Source organism: Nematolebias whitei, chromosome 9 (assembly GCF_014905685.2).
Source record: "Nematolebias whitei isolate Nwh7 chromosome 9, NemWhi1, whole genome shotgun sequence".
Lineage (NCBI taxonomy): Eukaryota > Metazoa > Chordata > Actinopteri > Cyprinodontiformes > Rivulidae > Nematolebias > Nematolebias whitei.
The window spans coordinates 45442284-45458350 of NC_056506.1; the positions used below are offsets into that span (position 1 = coordinate 45442284).

The window sequence follows — 16067 nt, forward strand, 5'->3', positions numbered from 1 at the left end:
CTTTCAGCTTGTATTTGGCTACTTTTAACATGCTGTTTTCTACTTTCAGCTTGAATTTTGCTACATTCAGCTTGCATTAGGCTACTTTCAGCATACACTAGGTTACTTTTAGCTTGGATTTGGCTACTTTCAGCTAGGAATGCACGATATATATGGTACATGATAGAAACAATAGACTTTTAGCCTATGATAGAGATCTGTTCTATCGGTTAACTGCAGTAATGCTGTGTCTGATGTAAATTCAGAGTTGTCAGATTTAATCGTTACTTTTTTTTTAGTTGAAAACTGTGCGTAAGTGGTGTTAAAGTCGTTTCTTTGAGAGCTAAATAGCGAAGCTACAAGCTAACTACGGCCGGCTTGCCATACTCGTATTCGGACGCATGTGCAAAACACTTTTGTTGAAAGTTTTTTTTTTCCCCGTCGAAAGTTCGTTTGTCAGCTTTAGAGAGTGCATTTGAGCTAAAAAAAAAAATTATTTATTTTTTTTAAACGGTTTAACCTGCTCTCTGATCTGTAAAAAGAACACTTTGTTGTGTGATTTACTGCGAGACCCTCTGGTCAAAGCCACAGAGGAAACTGGTCACCATTTTGTGTCGGCTCTCCTCAAAGGAAAAAGAGACGCCCACTAGAGGGTTGGAGGGTGAAGTGTTTCAGTGTAAAATGCTGCTCTGTTGCTGTTCATTTCTTAAGTAAGAAGACTGGAAACTGTTGAGTTAACAACATATTCTTTGTTTAAAACATATGGCTAAAACTACAAAACGGATTCCATAAAAGTTGGGACACTAAACAAATTGTGAATAAAAACTGAATGCAATGATGTGGAGGTGCCAACATCTAATATTTTATTCAGAATAGAACATAAATCACAGATCAAAAGTTTAATCTGAGAGAATGTTTCATTTTAAGGGAAAAATTTGTTGTTTCCTAATTTCATGGCGTCAACAAATCCCAAAATAGTTGAGACAAGTCCATTTTTACCACTGTGTGGCATCCCCCCTTCTTCTTACAACACTCAACAGACGTCTGGGGACAGAGGAGACCAGTTTCTCAAGTTTAGAAATAGGAATGCTCTCCCATTCATGTCTAATACAGGCCTCTAACTGTTCAATCGTCTTGGGCCTTCTTTGTCGCACCTTCCTCTTTATGATGCGCCAAATGTTCTCTATAGGTGAAAGATCTGGACTGCAGGCTGGCCATTTCAGTACCCGGATCCTTCTCCTACGTAGCCATGATGTTGTGATTGCTGCAGAATGTGGTCTGGCATTATCGTGTTGAAAAATGCAGGGTCTTCCCTGAAAGAGATGACGTCTAGATGGGAGCTTATGTTGTTCTAGAACCTGAACATAGTTCTCTGCATTAATGGTGCCTTTCCAGACATGCAAGCTGCCCATGCCACAAGCGCTCATGCAACCCCATACCATCAGTGATGCAGGCTTCTGAACGGAGCGTTGATACCAACTTGGGCTATCCTTGTCCTCTCTGGTCCGGATGACATGGCGTCCCAGTGTTCCATAAAGAACTTCAAATCGTGACTCATCTGACCACAGAACAGTCTTCCATTTTGCCACACTCCATTTTAAATGACCCCTGGCCCAGTGCAAACGTCTGAGCTTGTGGAGCTTGCTTAGAAATGGCTTCCTCTTTGCACTGTAGAGTTTCAGCTGGCAACGGCAGATGGCACGGTGGATTGTGTTCACTGACAATGCTTTCTGGAAGTATTCCTGAGCCCATTCTGTTATTTCCTTGACAGTAGCATTCCTGTTTGAGGTGCAGTGACGTTTAAGGGCCCGGAGATCACGAGCATCCAGTAGAGTTTTACGGCCTTGACCCTTACGCACAGCGATTGTTCCAGATTCTCTGAATCTTTTGATGATGTTATGCACGGTTGATGATGATAACTTAAAAGTCTTTGCTATTTTACGCTGGGTAACATCATTCTGGTATTGCTGCACTATCTTTCTGCACAACAATGGTGGAATTGGTGATCCTCTTACCATCTTGGCTTCTGAGAGACACTGACACTCTGAGAAGCTCTTTTTATACCAATCTTGTTGTCAATTGACCTGATTAGTGTTAATTGGTCTTCCAGCTGTTCGTTATATGCTCAATTTCCTTTTTCCAGCCACTTATGGCTACTTGTCCCAACTTTTTTGGGATTTGTTGACACTGTGAAATTTTGAATCAACATATTTTTCCTTTAAAATGTTACATTTACTCAGATTAAACTTTTGATCTGTCATCTATGTTATATTACAAATAAAATATTGACATTTGCCATCTCCACATCATTGCATTCAGTTTTTATTCACAATTTGTTTAGTGTCCCAACTTTTTTGGAATCCAGTTTGTATTAATTCATACTAAAGTAATATACGGTATATCAAAAGTTGCACAGATTCTGATCTGATATTTTAAAAAGTTAAAGAGTTTTTGCTGATTTGTGCTGGTCTTCAGGTCTGTGGGGAGCTGGTTCCAATCCTTTGTGGCCTTGTATGAAAACACTGGTGGTCTGAAGGTAGATTTGTGTTTAGGAATACTGCACTCCCATCTAGAGGTGGTCCTTGTTACTCTGTTCATATGCTCAGAGGTCAGATGAACAAAAGATTTTAGAGGCGGAGGTGCAGAACCATGTATAATTTTAAATTACATCCATATCATATTTTCAAAACTCAACAACTTAAGTCTACAAAGTATGTTACAACGGTGACGTTGTGTTCTCTTAGCCATGATTTTCAGCCTTTAGCTAGTATTCTGCTCATTTTAGCTTTTAGCTAGTGTTCTATAACAAGTGAGTTTTAGCTTCTTCATTAAATTTCTGCAGTCATTCAACACTTGCATTACATTTTTACAGAAAATTTGTTTGTTTTTTTGTTTATATTTGCATTTATACATATGTGTGGTGTTGTATGTGTGTTGAAAACATACAGTGTTATTTCTGGTTTATTTTCTTCAGTGTGTTTGTGCAGCTTCCCCCCTCACCTGGACCTTTCACACCTGCGCAGCACGTGCACTCTGTTATCAGACAGGATGCAGAGGAGAGAGCGTACCTGCACTGCTGACACAGCTCTCCACACGAGGTCGTTTGTTATGCTGACCCTGTTCCTCCGTGACCTCAGTCTCCTCTTTCTGACTCTCGCTGCTGCTGCTCCTGCTCTCGTCCAGCTTCCTCTTGGGGAACATTTTCCTCGCTGCAAACATCAAGAATATATATATTTATTTTTTTTAAGTGAAAGGCTTTCCAGTTGAAAATTTGCCACGATTAAACAAACAAAAAAAAAAAAGTGAAGATGAAAAACAAGCCGAGTCTCTTGCTGCAAATGTAGGGCAACAACAACAGAAAAAGAATCAGATGCACACTTTGCTAATGAAAACACTAATTCCATCCGGAAAGATATTATGCAGCCAAGCAGCTTTACAGTTCCCGTGTAATTTCCACCATAATTGTACGCAACAGTAGAGCTTGAGGGCAATCTGGGTTTTTCTTCCACATCTGCTTCTGTTTGGCTCCTTGTTAAGGGTCTAGCAAAGGTAGCAGTGTTGTTGTTTTTCTTGAAGATATCCATGATGAACGCATTAACCCGAGACATTGCGAATGCAATTTCTGCTCAAATAAGCGTGTTGCTTTAATGTGATGATTCTGCCAGCAGTGATGGCGGCAGGGCTGTTATTGGAGCAACATGCAGATGCTGAGAGCAAACGGCGAAGCCATTCGGCACAAAGAGAACGGGGTGCAAAAAAACAAGAGAGATTCCGGTCTGCAAAAGGATAAATAAAAGAAAGTGAGAAAAGAGGTGTGTCCCAAACAACAACAAAAAAAGCGGCAAAACCTAAACTGTATTTAAAGCTTTCCTTGAAGGTGTAACATGGAAACAAAACAGCCACTGCTCATGCAAGAGTTTTAGTTTAAGATGATCTTATAATGAGAAATACCGTATTTCCCAGCCTATAAGCTGCTACTTTTTTTTCCACATGCATTGAATCCCGCGGTTTATACAATGCTGTGGTTAAATTAAGGATTTTTTTTGGAGGGGCGGGGGACGGGCTAACGAGCTTCCTGCCACCAAAAACATTTAGCTTCGTCACACCCGGGCGCTCACATAGCTGTCCAATACATGTCTCTCTTGTGGGGGTGGGTCCTCGTGACTCAATGAGACTACTTGTATAAATGAAAATAAAAAAATTACCAAACAGGTCACAGTCGAACCAATGAAACGGGAAGGGGAGGAGAGAACGAGCAGTGAGGAGGGACTCACACGCTCACAGAGCAACTTTTGCTCCATGAAGCAGGAGGACAGCTTGTGCAGGAGGAAGATGAAGCTAGCCATCAATGACTTCCTGGTAGTCTACTGTATTTTTTTTTTTTTTTACCAGCCATGTTAATGGCATTGCCCACAAATACTGTACATATTTGTGCAAGTTACTGGTACGTATTGTAGCATTGACTGCCGGTTGCATGGACTCAGGGACGGATTATGGGTATAATGTATGTTCATTGTTAATCTTTTCGGTTAGCTGTTTAGCATTGTTCTTTTAGTTATTGGTCTGTTCTTGTTAGCCTAGTTTATGTGCTAGTTTGTGTTAGGCCATTCAGTAGAGTAACAATGAGTGAGAGAGGTAGTTGTCATGAAGACCTGTGATGTTCACACTGTTCAACACACACAGACAGTAAGATAAAGTCTATAAAACGCCATCTGGTGGTTGATTCTTGATCTACAACAAGAGCTGGACATCTAGGCCTGTCACGGTAACAAATTTTGCTGGGCGATTATATTGTTTAAAATTTAACAATAATTAATTGTCAAATTTTAGAAGAAACGTTGATTTGTTTGGAGTGTAGTACCTTTTCTGACCACCTGATGGCAGTATAAGACTGTATGAACCAAAGGATGGATATCCTGATGCATGCTCAATAATCCAGGTAGAAAAATCCATCCATCCATCCATTATCTTTACCCGCTTATTCCATTTTGGGTCACGGGGGTCGCTGGTGCCCATGTCCAGCAATCACTGTGCGAGGGGCGGGGTACACCCTGGACGGGTCGCAAGTCCATCACAGGGACACAGAGACAAACAACCATTCACTCTCACCTAGGGACAATTTAGAGTTACCAATCAGTCTAACATGCATGTTTTTGGTCTGTGGGAGGAAACCGGAGTACCCGGAGAAAACCCACGCATGCACGGAGAGAACATGCAAACTCCACCCAGAAAGGCCCCTGGACCGGGGTTTGAACCAAGGACCTGCTCGCTGAGAGGCAGCAGCTCTACCAGTTGTGCCACCGTGCTGCCCGTAGAAAAATCTAAAAAAGTTAAATCTGGTCCGCTGGACATTCAAAAAAAAATAAAATAAAAATTGTAGCGCCCGTTTGCTATTCACAGGGGGCTTTCGGATGAAAGACGAAACGTTTCTACAATTTTTTTGTTTTGTTTTTTTGACTGTCCGGAGAACCAGATTTAACGTTTTTAGACAAAGGATGGATAACTGAGCAGCGTGTCTCTTTAAGAAAAATGGGAGGGAGGGCCCTTACCATACCAATTTATTTCTAAAGCACTTAAAATACAACATAGAAGCCGTCTGAAGTGCTGTACAAAAATAAAAACAAACAAAAAAACGTAAAACAATAAAAACAACTACATATATTTAAAAAAATAATAATTAGAACATCACAAGTAAAAGAATACAACAATAAGACAGAGATGCTAACTCACTCTAGGTTAAAAGCCGATGAAAAAAAGTGTTTTTAAACGAGTTTTAAAAACAGAGATTGATGGGGCCTGCCTGACTCTGTCCCTTGACGTGACGTGGGTTGTCATGGTAACATGGCAGACTCTCGGTGATTTGAGCTCTTTAGCATAATATTTTTCACACAAAGCTTTTAATTAAAAAATAAAATAAAATCAGTAAACAAGTTCTCAGCTTCTTTTTGTAGAGAAAAACAACTTTTTACACGAAGGCACAGGTTTCAACCGTGAATTTTGGAGCTTTGACAAGACGGAAGTTTATTCCCAAGGTCGACCTTAGCTTAGCTCGTAGCTTAGCTTCTCAGTTTAGCTGCTTTTAACGATCCAAAAACCTAATTTTGCACGGTTAAAATGGATTTTAAAGAGAAAAGAGAAAGGTCAGTGAAGAGCACCCGAGTTGAACTTTTGTCATCCAGTGTCTTCAGTAGAGAGAGACACAAAGAAACGATAAAGCCGATAAATTAAAATGAGGTTGATAATTTTCATTCATCATAAGATTAATTGATTTGTTGTTTATCGCGACAGATCTATGCACATCTCTCAGTAGCTGTGTGCTTCCACTCGTGTTACAATGTGAACACACACGGCTTATACACAAGTGCAGCTTACATATGTACAAAATATTTTTTTTTTGTTGTTTTTTTTTTTTTTTATTTAGTGTGTGCGGTTTATAGTCAGGTGCGCTCTATAGTCCAGAAATTACGGTAAAAGGAGATGATGATGTTTTGGCCAAATCTTGTAAATAGTGTTATGAGTTGCGAGACGTCACACACAGAGTTCAAGCCGTAAATGACTCTCAGCTACCACCACATCTAATTTTATCTCAATGTCCGTAAATTTGACTGTTTGTTTATTATATTTTGTGAAGTCAGTTGGCTGTAGAGGCCAAGTTGGGCTGAGTTGGCTTCAAAAGCTCATCCGTTGCAATGATACTCCTAACAGTTTCATTACAATCTGTTCAGTGGTTCATGAGATATTTTGCTAACAAACACACACAAACTCGGACAAAAACACTACTGCCAACTCTTTGCCTTTTGGCAGCAAGTGATTAAAGATCCCATTCAAGCATACCCGGTAATAAATTGCAAAGAAGGAACATTGGTGGGAGAAATAAAATGCAACTTTCTTTTAATTTAAAATCCCACAGATTTAATATTCAGGCTGTCATGGGCCGACTGAAACCAGAAAGGAATAATCGCTACATATGTGCAAGCCGTTCATAAAAAGAGAATTAACAAAAGCTGGGGGGAAAAATAAAAAAGACCCAAATGAAACTGAAAAATCAGCTGCAATAATAGGACAGCAACGCTCTGCTGCTTTGGTCCAGTCAGCAGAAAGGAAACGCTGCAAAACAATGCATCAGTAATAACATTATTATCATAATGCAAATACATGCAGAAATAAATTACATAAGCTGCAGAAGGGGCGTACTTGTGATTCAGCAGATAAGATTAATGAGAGATAGTGAAACACGATCGAGTTTAAAGGTTGTCAATGTGAGGCAGTCCAGGGAGTCAAACAAATGGAACTAAAGAGTCCAGAGCCTGGTAAGCTGTTTCTGGAGAGAAAACTTTTAATGGTTTCCAGTTCGGGATAAACGTCTTGTTTGTCCTTCATTGTGAAATACTGATTATTTGGAGCCATTAAGCTCCTGCTAACAAGTAATCAGGTCGAACAGCTCGAGGCAGGAGAACTATTAATCCTCTGCTGGTGTCAAAGTTCAAAACGTTGCAAAGAGTTTGATGAAGATTGACAAAAACTAAACCTGGACTAGAGCAGGGCCAAACGAACCAGTTTGTCATCTCTTCTGATTTTGTTGAAACATCGTTGTTGTTTTCTTGTCAACTAAAACTGAAAATCGTTTTGCATCTTAAAGCCACTCATGTTTAAGTTGAACCAAATATAAACATTCAAGACAAAAACGGCCTTTTCTTTTAGCCACAGAATCCATCAAACTTGATTAGATACTGACCAGTCTTGCGTTTGGTGATCCCCGTCGGGGAGATGGAACTGGGAGTGCTGGGGGTCCCAGGAGAAGCCGAAGAGGACGGGGTGGCGGGGGTTACGGGTGTAGCTGGGGCTGGTGGTGGAGACAGCGGGGTGGGGACGGCTTTAAACTCGTCATCCTTCTGAAAGACGAACAGTAACATCAGCCGTCGTCTCTTTAGCAGGAAGCACTAACGAGAGCTTTAATTAACAGAACCACAGATTGACTTTTAATAGCAACATACGCAAAAAGGGGCAATTAATGTTTGTGTTTGTGTGCATTCAGAGTGTTAATAAAATATCTCGTGAGCTACTGGATGGCTTTTAATGAAATTCAGAAAGCAATCCATGGACGTACATCTACAACCGATTAACTTTTGGAGACAAGATGGCCGCGGCAGCTGAGCAATCTTAAGCACAACAAAACGTCTCCAACAGTCAGTTTTACAAACGGTGAGCGACATTCTGGTGTGGTGGCAGCCGAGTCATCCTCAACGTACAAACATTAAGTCTCACGTGAAATCGCACAAAACATTTTGCAAGGTTTGATCAAAATGGCTTCCACGTCTCATCACTTGATGATCTTGGTGAAAAACTGTTTAGATTAAAAGGCAGCGGGTGCATTCCTTGAATTTAGATCATTATCCTCATTTACAGTTCGTACAGAAAATACAGCATCGACGCTACAGCAGCTCATCTGTCCCAGCTGATTTCAGCTGAACAAATGTGGATGAAATCACGTATATTAACAGTCAAAAATCATCTGATATAAAAATTAGAGCCCGACCGATATATTGGTAGGGTCGATATAGGCATTTGGGGACATACTGTCTCATTATGCGAAGATATAAACACCAGAAACAAGCAGAGTCCTTAATTGCAAAAAGGTGTAATTGTGCAATGCATCCAGCAGAGGGTGCATGTGGACTACTTTCAAGTCATGGCTGTTCACTTTCGCTTTCAGCACAGCCCAAGCAGCAAGCAATACTGTGTAGAGTATTTTGCTGAGCAGAGCATGGTAAGTTTATTGTAACTGATCTGTAAAATAAATAAAAAACAATAATAAATTATCTTCGATCCTCCAACCTGCTCGTCATTAGCCTCTCAAGTTAGCAAGTTAACGTTTACATAGCCTAGCATAGGCTATTGCCTTGTAAATAAAAGTTTATCCAGAACAATAAATCTAACGTAGAAATAAAATATATCAGCGTTAGTAACGCTAGCTTTATCGTCCTCAATGAAATGCATTCATTCAACCTTTATTTGTGCAGGTTAGTCTCACTGAGCCTCGAGAGAGACCTGATTTTAACAAAAGAGTATGACAACAGTAGACAATCTTAAAACAAAGCATATAAATAGAGAAAATAAATGAAAGAAAATTATATTGAAAACAGAAACAAAAACAGCTAGGTTGTAAAGCGGTGTAGAAAACTACAAAACAGGAACATGTCTGCATTGGAAAAGATTTGTAGGCTCGATCATCCAGGTAGATAACACAAAAAATCTGGACCAGCTTCTTTAAAGGAGAAACGTTTCGTCTTCCATCCGGAAGACTTCATCAGTCAGTCAGTTATCTACCTGGATGACTGAGCCTACAAATCTTTTTCTGGACCATTTTGACCTTGGTGTCCTCAGGCTGTTTCTGTGAGTAGTATCTGCCTTCTGGCCTAAAACGTTTGATTGTTAATCAAGATGATTGAGTGTTTTGGACAGATGGGTCCTTTTGCGTGTGTGAAAAGCCGGTTTCTGAGATTCCAACAGGAGATTGGCTTCAAACACAGCAACGAAGGCTACTTATGGGACAGATCTGGTTGGCAGGCTGTAGACTGATGAAGTCTTCCGGATGGAAGACGAAACGTTTCTCCCTTAAAGAAACTGGTCCAGATGAAATGATTTAACCTTTTTTATGTCTGCATTGAGTTGTGCCAGGAACTTAACAGATGTTTGAATCCACTTAGAGAGGTCAAGGTCAAGAGCTTCAGATCTTTTTGTAAGATATTTCAGGAAATGGGAGCGGAGTAGGAGAAGGCCCTTTTGCCTTGAAATGTATTGTTCATCTGAAATCTTTATTTCTCTGAAAAAGAAAAAAGAAACTCTGCTGAGGTCAATACTACGGTAATTAGGCCTTCACCGTACGCGACTATTTAAACAACGAACAGGGAAGGGTGTTTCTTTGTTTATATTTTTGTAGCACATTTGATAACTTTATGGTGAAAAGTGGAAGATAGAACATGTGAACGCACGTTAGGAACACTGTTTCAAGACTTCAAATGTTAAAAAGCGTTTAAAACTAGCCGTTTACTTAGATTCTTGGGGACTTTGGTGGACAAAGCTCAAAACTTTTCAGCCAGTTTATCAGTTGTCAACATCAGTCTTCCCCCTCACAATATTGGTATCGGTGAAAGCCTAGACTTCCATATTGGTCGGGCTCTAGTAAAAATAAATCACTTGGTGACTTTTGTTGAGGGGAAAAAAAATAAAATAAAATTGGAAATTAAAAGTTGAAGTTTGGCATTTTCATTGCATTTTTGTTAAATGAGGATCAACCTAAATAAATAAAATCAGAGAAGCATCTGGTTCTGTCAAAACACTTTCAGCCCTTTTTGTGTGAAAACAACTTCTTAATGTGGCTCTAACCTAAACTTCTTTAGGCCGTATTATCATTTGTAGCTTTTGGAAGCTAAAATAATGTAACATTAGCATAATGTGTTCAACATAATGGTACTTCCTCCAGTTGATTTAACAGTCAACAATGGTGTACCACAAGGCTCAGTCTTAGGACCCACCCTCTTTACAATCTACATAGGTAATGTAGGTCAGAGCATCCTTGACGCATCCTTATATTTCTATGCTGATGACAGTTGTTTATTGTCGAGCTAAAACTGTTGCTAAGGCTTTCCAGCTTTTGCGATCCGCATTTGACATCATCCAGTCGGATTTGTTCCACCTCAGACTTGTCTTAAATGCCGATAAAACCAAAGGGATGCTTTTTTTCAAACAGGAAGTTGGTCCCAGCATTTCTTCCTCTGATTTTATCCTCAAATGGTGTCCCCATTGAGTTTGTTGATTCCTATAAATATTTGGGTATCTTGGTCGACTCACGTCTCTCTTTTAAGCTCCATGTGAAAACCTAGTAAAGAAACTGAAAGTTAAACTGGGTTTCTTTTTCAGAAACAGATCCTGTCTAACCCTGAACGCTAGGAAACACCTTGTATCTGACTTTCCTTCCCTCCATACCGACATTATCTACATGAACGCTCCTACAGGAACCCTGCAGATGTTGGATGCTGTCTATCATGGTGCACTAAGATTCATAACTGGCTGTGATTATCGTACCCACCACTGCACCCAGTATTCACTGGTTAACTGGACATCATTAACTTCACACAGACTCTCTCACTGGTTCATTTTCATCTTTAAATCACTTCTTGGTCTGCTGCCTTCATACATCTCCTCCTACATGTCTCTGTGTGAGTGCAGCTACAGCGTGCGCTCTCAGGACATTATTACCTGCAGTGTTCCCTCAGTGAGGACTGAACTAGGCAAAAGGGCCTTCTCCTACTCCGCTCCTGTTTCCTGGAATATCTTACATAAAGACCTGAAGCTCTCGACCTTGACCTCTGTAAGTGGCTTTAAGAATCTGTTGGACTCCTGGCAGGGACCAATGCAGACATGTTCCTGTTTTTAGTTTTCTACATTCGCCTTAGAATCTAGCTGTTTTTGTTACTTTTTTGGCCATCTTATTTTAATTTGTAAAAAAAAATAATAATAATAATCTGTATGCCTTTTTATAATTGTCTATTGTTGTTGCTGTTGTCATCATTCTATGTTGAAATCAGGTCTCTCTTGTAAATGAGTCCTCGAGGCTCAATGGGATTAACTTGTCTAAATAAAGGTTGAATAAATAAATAATCAGAAAATCTGATGAAGTGACTAATAACAGCAGCACAAGACAATTTACAGTTTAAACCTCTCCAGGAGTCTCAAATTTACAAATATTTTCTTTATTGTCCCTCTTTGTCAAAAATGTCAAAAATAAAAAAAATCCAACATTCGCAACTTTAAAAACTTTTCCAATTTACCACCGGCACTTTCACAACAACCGCGTTCCCATAAAAGGAATGCAACTTTTTTTAAGAAAAGAAAAAGCAGAGCTGCTCAATTCTACACCAATTATTACTTATTAATTACTACTACACCAATATTTTCTGTTTCAAAAGCAGCATGTTTATAAAGTCCAGTGGTACCAGTGGCAACACATTTACACCAGTGATGCTTCACAGGCTGCAGTCCTCTGAAAAATCTGCAGTTTCTTTGACCAATGAATTTGTTCATTGTGCTTTAAAAGAAGCGTCACCCTGAAATCCAAACTTTTTTAGAAAATGTGTCACCAGCAAGACTGAGTAAATAATTTCTTTAAAGCTATTTCCGATGTAAGAACTGTTAAAAAAATTCCCTTTAACCTAAACATCATGAAGCCAAACGGAGCGCGAGCGTACTGTTGACACAGATAAGTATCTAATCTTGTCAAAAAGGAGACTGATCACAGACAGAAACAATGATTAGTTGCTAGCAGACAAACCGGAGTGGAGATGCTTTGCTGCCAACAGAACGGGAGTGGATATATTACATCCACCTGGCTGCACATAAACAAGCAGACAAGGTGGGTCACGCCGACAAACCTCGCACATCCATCACAGTCTCCTACCTCAAAGAGCAAACAATAAATAATTGCTGACATGTCACAAACAAAGTGAGCGGGGCGGTTTGGAGGAGCGTTTATCAAATAACAGGTGGTTGAATGACGGCCAAAGCCGATAATCAGGCCTTTTCATTATGTGGCTTATTGACAAATGTATTCAGCATCACGAGTCAGTGTACAATCACTGGCCCTCTGTGTAAGAGTGATTTGCCCCACACTAAATAAACAACAGGCGGAGATAAGCCTAAAGGAGCCCTTAATTACAGCGGATTCAGCTCATGTGGAACGAGAGAAGAAAACGTCTGTTCTACCGTCTCCGTTTTAGCTTCTTTGTCTCCGTGTCCCTTGGTGGCAGCTTGTTCTTTAACAGTCGGAGCCTCGTCTTCGTCGCTGTCCAGGATTTGACGGCTGCGTTTGGCAACCTTCTTGATGGGTGAATCCGCTTCCTGAGCACCGTTCTGCACCTTCAGGGGGCTCTTGACAGGCCTGGAAACGTGCACAGACGCGCCATTAAGACGGAAACACAAAAGCCATAAGCTTGATTCATGAAGAGCAGGTGAAAAGCACGACGACGACGTGCTAAAAAAACAGAATATATTTAAAAAAGGTCAATAACAAAAGCTGTATTTAAACAATCCTTTACATGAAGGAACACATACCGGCCTCTCGTGCCAATTTTAATCTATAATTATCTTCTGCTACGTCTGCAGCTACTACCACACAAAACTTTACCTCATTATCCGTAAAGCTCACTCAGGTGTAGCCATTTTTTGTGTAGGCTCACGTCAGTTAGCTGTGGCAGCCATCTTGAATGAAGCCGATTACAAAAGTTACTCAGTTATAGATGCACAGACGTAAACTTCTTTCTGAGAGGTCAAAGTTCATGATCAATAATCCAGATAGAAAACCCAACAAAGTTCAGTCAGGTCATCTGGACGGTTTCTTTTGAGACGTTTTGTCCTTCATCCAAAGGACTTCATCAATGTGAGGAGCCATGGATGAAGTCCTTTGGATGAAGGACGAAACGTCTCAAAAAAAATAATAAATAAATAAAAAAAACATCCAGATGACCTGACTGAACTTTGTTGGATTTTTTACCAGGATTGTTGCGCATGAGCTTTGATGTTTTGGACCACGTTGGCTAGAGCTGCCTCAGAGGAGTCGACAGAGGAGAAACCATCTTATCACCATCAAACTGGTTGGTCCACTATGGGAGTGTGCTGTTTGTGGGACTGAGTTTGTCTGTGGCTCCTCAGATTGATGAAGTCCTTTGGATGAAACGTCTCAACAACAAAAAAAACCATCCAGATGACCTCACTGAACATTGTTGGGTTCTTTCTGAGAGCTTCATTAAAATCTAAAGCTCTTGAGATATTTTGCTAAGAGTATATATGTGATTGAATGCAGGTCTGCACAACAGAGCTCAGGGTACAAGTTGGGGATTAACCTCAGCTACTACCACAGCAGATTTGGGCCCAATGTCTGTATTACTGACTGAGTTATGGCCACTTGTGTGTTTGCTAAGATGACTTTTCAGTGGCGGCCAGCTTGAATCATGTTGCCTCCAAACATTAATCATTTATAGATGTCAAACCAGTGATTATTTTCGGAAAGTATCATAAAAAAAAATTCAGTGACTCGTGAAATATTATGCAAACAGACAAACCAACACCGACGTCGGCAAAACATTCTCACTCTGCGCCTGAGTCACACTATAAAAAAAGTATAAGGTCAATAGAAAATGCTATAAAAAAATAAAAAAAAGCTAAAGTCATAAAAAAAAGAGGTCAAAGCTGTGATGGGGGGATCGTTACATAAAGGCGAGTCGATTAAAGTGAGTTTTAAGACACTTTAAAGATTATACAGTCTGCAGATAATGAACACTTTATCATCAAAGCAGCTCGGAAATGAAAAACAAGTCTTCATCTTTTTCCTCAGCATCCTCCTCCGATAATTAATGACTCCGCAAAAAAAAGTCTGACTCATCAACGGAGAGCTGTCGCTCAAACTGGATCTCCTGCACATGCTGACGGGCTTTTAACAGACGGGTTTAAAGACCAGACAGAGCTCCGTGCGCCTCCTCAGCTGCAGAGACGCTCCCCGCTGATCAGCCAAGATCTGCTCTGAATACTTTAATTAATGATCAAGAGGTCTGATTGAAAATATTTACTGAAATAAAAGGACGTCTATTTTTTAACACACACACACACGTCAGAGTCAGAGATTCTTTATGGTCATTCGCGCCACATGTGGTACATGTGGTGGAGCCAGAGGGTCCCAGTTACATCCAACAATAAAATGTATAAGAAAAACAGCTCATCCTCAAGTGTAAACGAGAACTTTGAGTGATCAAAAATGATAATAATCCCAAGTACAACAATAAACAACGCTCATTACGGATACATTTTATTTACAAAAAAGGTAAAATAAAACTGCAGAAATGAGCATAATGTGTTTTTATCACCCCCTGCCGTTAAATGTGGGCGATTTTTTGGTAAACTAAACCATAGTTTTCCTTAAACTTTTGCATTAACTGTTCAGGGTCAACCCTGTTTGTCTGTTAGCAAAATATGTCCTGAACCACTGGACAGATTTAGTTGAAACTCCCAGAAACTAATAACTGGATGCACATGGACAACTGATAACCTTTCAGAGTCGAGTCAAGTCAAGTTGGCCACGAAAGCTAAATCAACTTGAACAATTCAGTGAATTTTAAAAAGGTACTGCGCTAAATCTTGGTGTGGTAGTAGCTGAGACTTATCCCCAGCTCATATTCTGAGTGCCAACAGATCACATGACACCTTTGATTAAAAACACTGGCATTAACTGTTGGGGTCAGCCACGTCTGTCTGTAAACAAAATGTGAAGAACTGAACAGATTTTATTGAAACTCGAAAACCAACAATGGGATGTACATCTACTATATTTTTAGAGACTACTCTAATCAAGATGGCTGCCACAGCCAACTGATTTTGCAAAGAATAAAAATGGCTGTAACTTGGGTCTGTTGTGAAGCCCTCAAGCTACAATTTGTTGTGGTAGTAGCTGAGCATCATTCCGAACTCATGTTTTAATTACTACTAAGGGGACCGAGATGGGGTAGAGGTAGGACAACCGACCTGGGACCAGAAAGTTGCGGTTTGACTCCCAGCCATTCCCACATGTCGTGGCGTCTCTGAGCAAGACACCCAATCCCCAGTTGCTCCCCGCGCACTCAATAGCTGCCCACTGCCCCACCTGGATGTATCCCAGGTGCGACGGGTTAAATGCAGAGAACTAATTTTGCCATTGTATGGGAACATACAATGATAACATATAGCACTTATATAGATTTTTACAAGATTTTTACTTATAGCACTAGCAGTAACTGTTGGTGTCAACCTCGTCTGTTAGCAAAATATCTCTTGAACCACTAGACATCTTAATAAAACTAAAAAGTAAATCACTGCCAGTGCATGCACAACAAATTAATGTTTTAAGAGTCAGTTCAATTCAATATGGCTGCCTCAGACAACTGACCTAAAAAAAAAACACAATTATATTATTGTATATCTCCATCCATCCATCCATATATACATATACACACACACATATATATATATATATATATATATATATATATATATATATATATATA

General features: G+C 40.0%; 1 protein-coding gene across 1 annotated transcript in view; it reads right to left on the reverse strand.

The window, feature by feature from the left end:
* The window catches only part of lig1 (ligase I, DNA, ATP-dependent), a 111697-nt gene that overhangs the window by 70368 nt on the left and 25262 nt on the right, over window positions 1-16067 (reverse strand). The window contains exons 3-5 of the mRNA XM_037682408.1: window positions 12742-12916; window positions 7715-7871; window positions 3048-3188 (exon numbers count right to left, since the gene is read on the reverse strand). Coding sequence (XP_037538336.1) covers window positions 3048-3188; window positions 7715-7871; window positions 12742-12916 — 473 coding nt within the window. The remainder of the gene's footprint in view (window positions 1-3047; window positions 3189-7714; window positions 7872-12741; window positions 12917-16067) is intronic.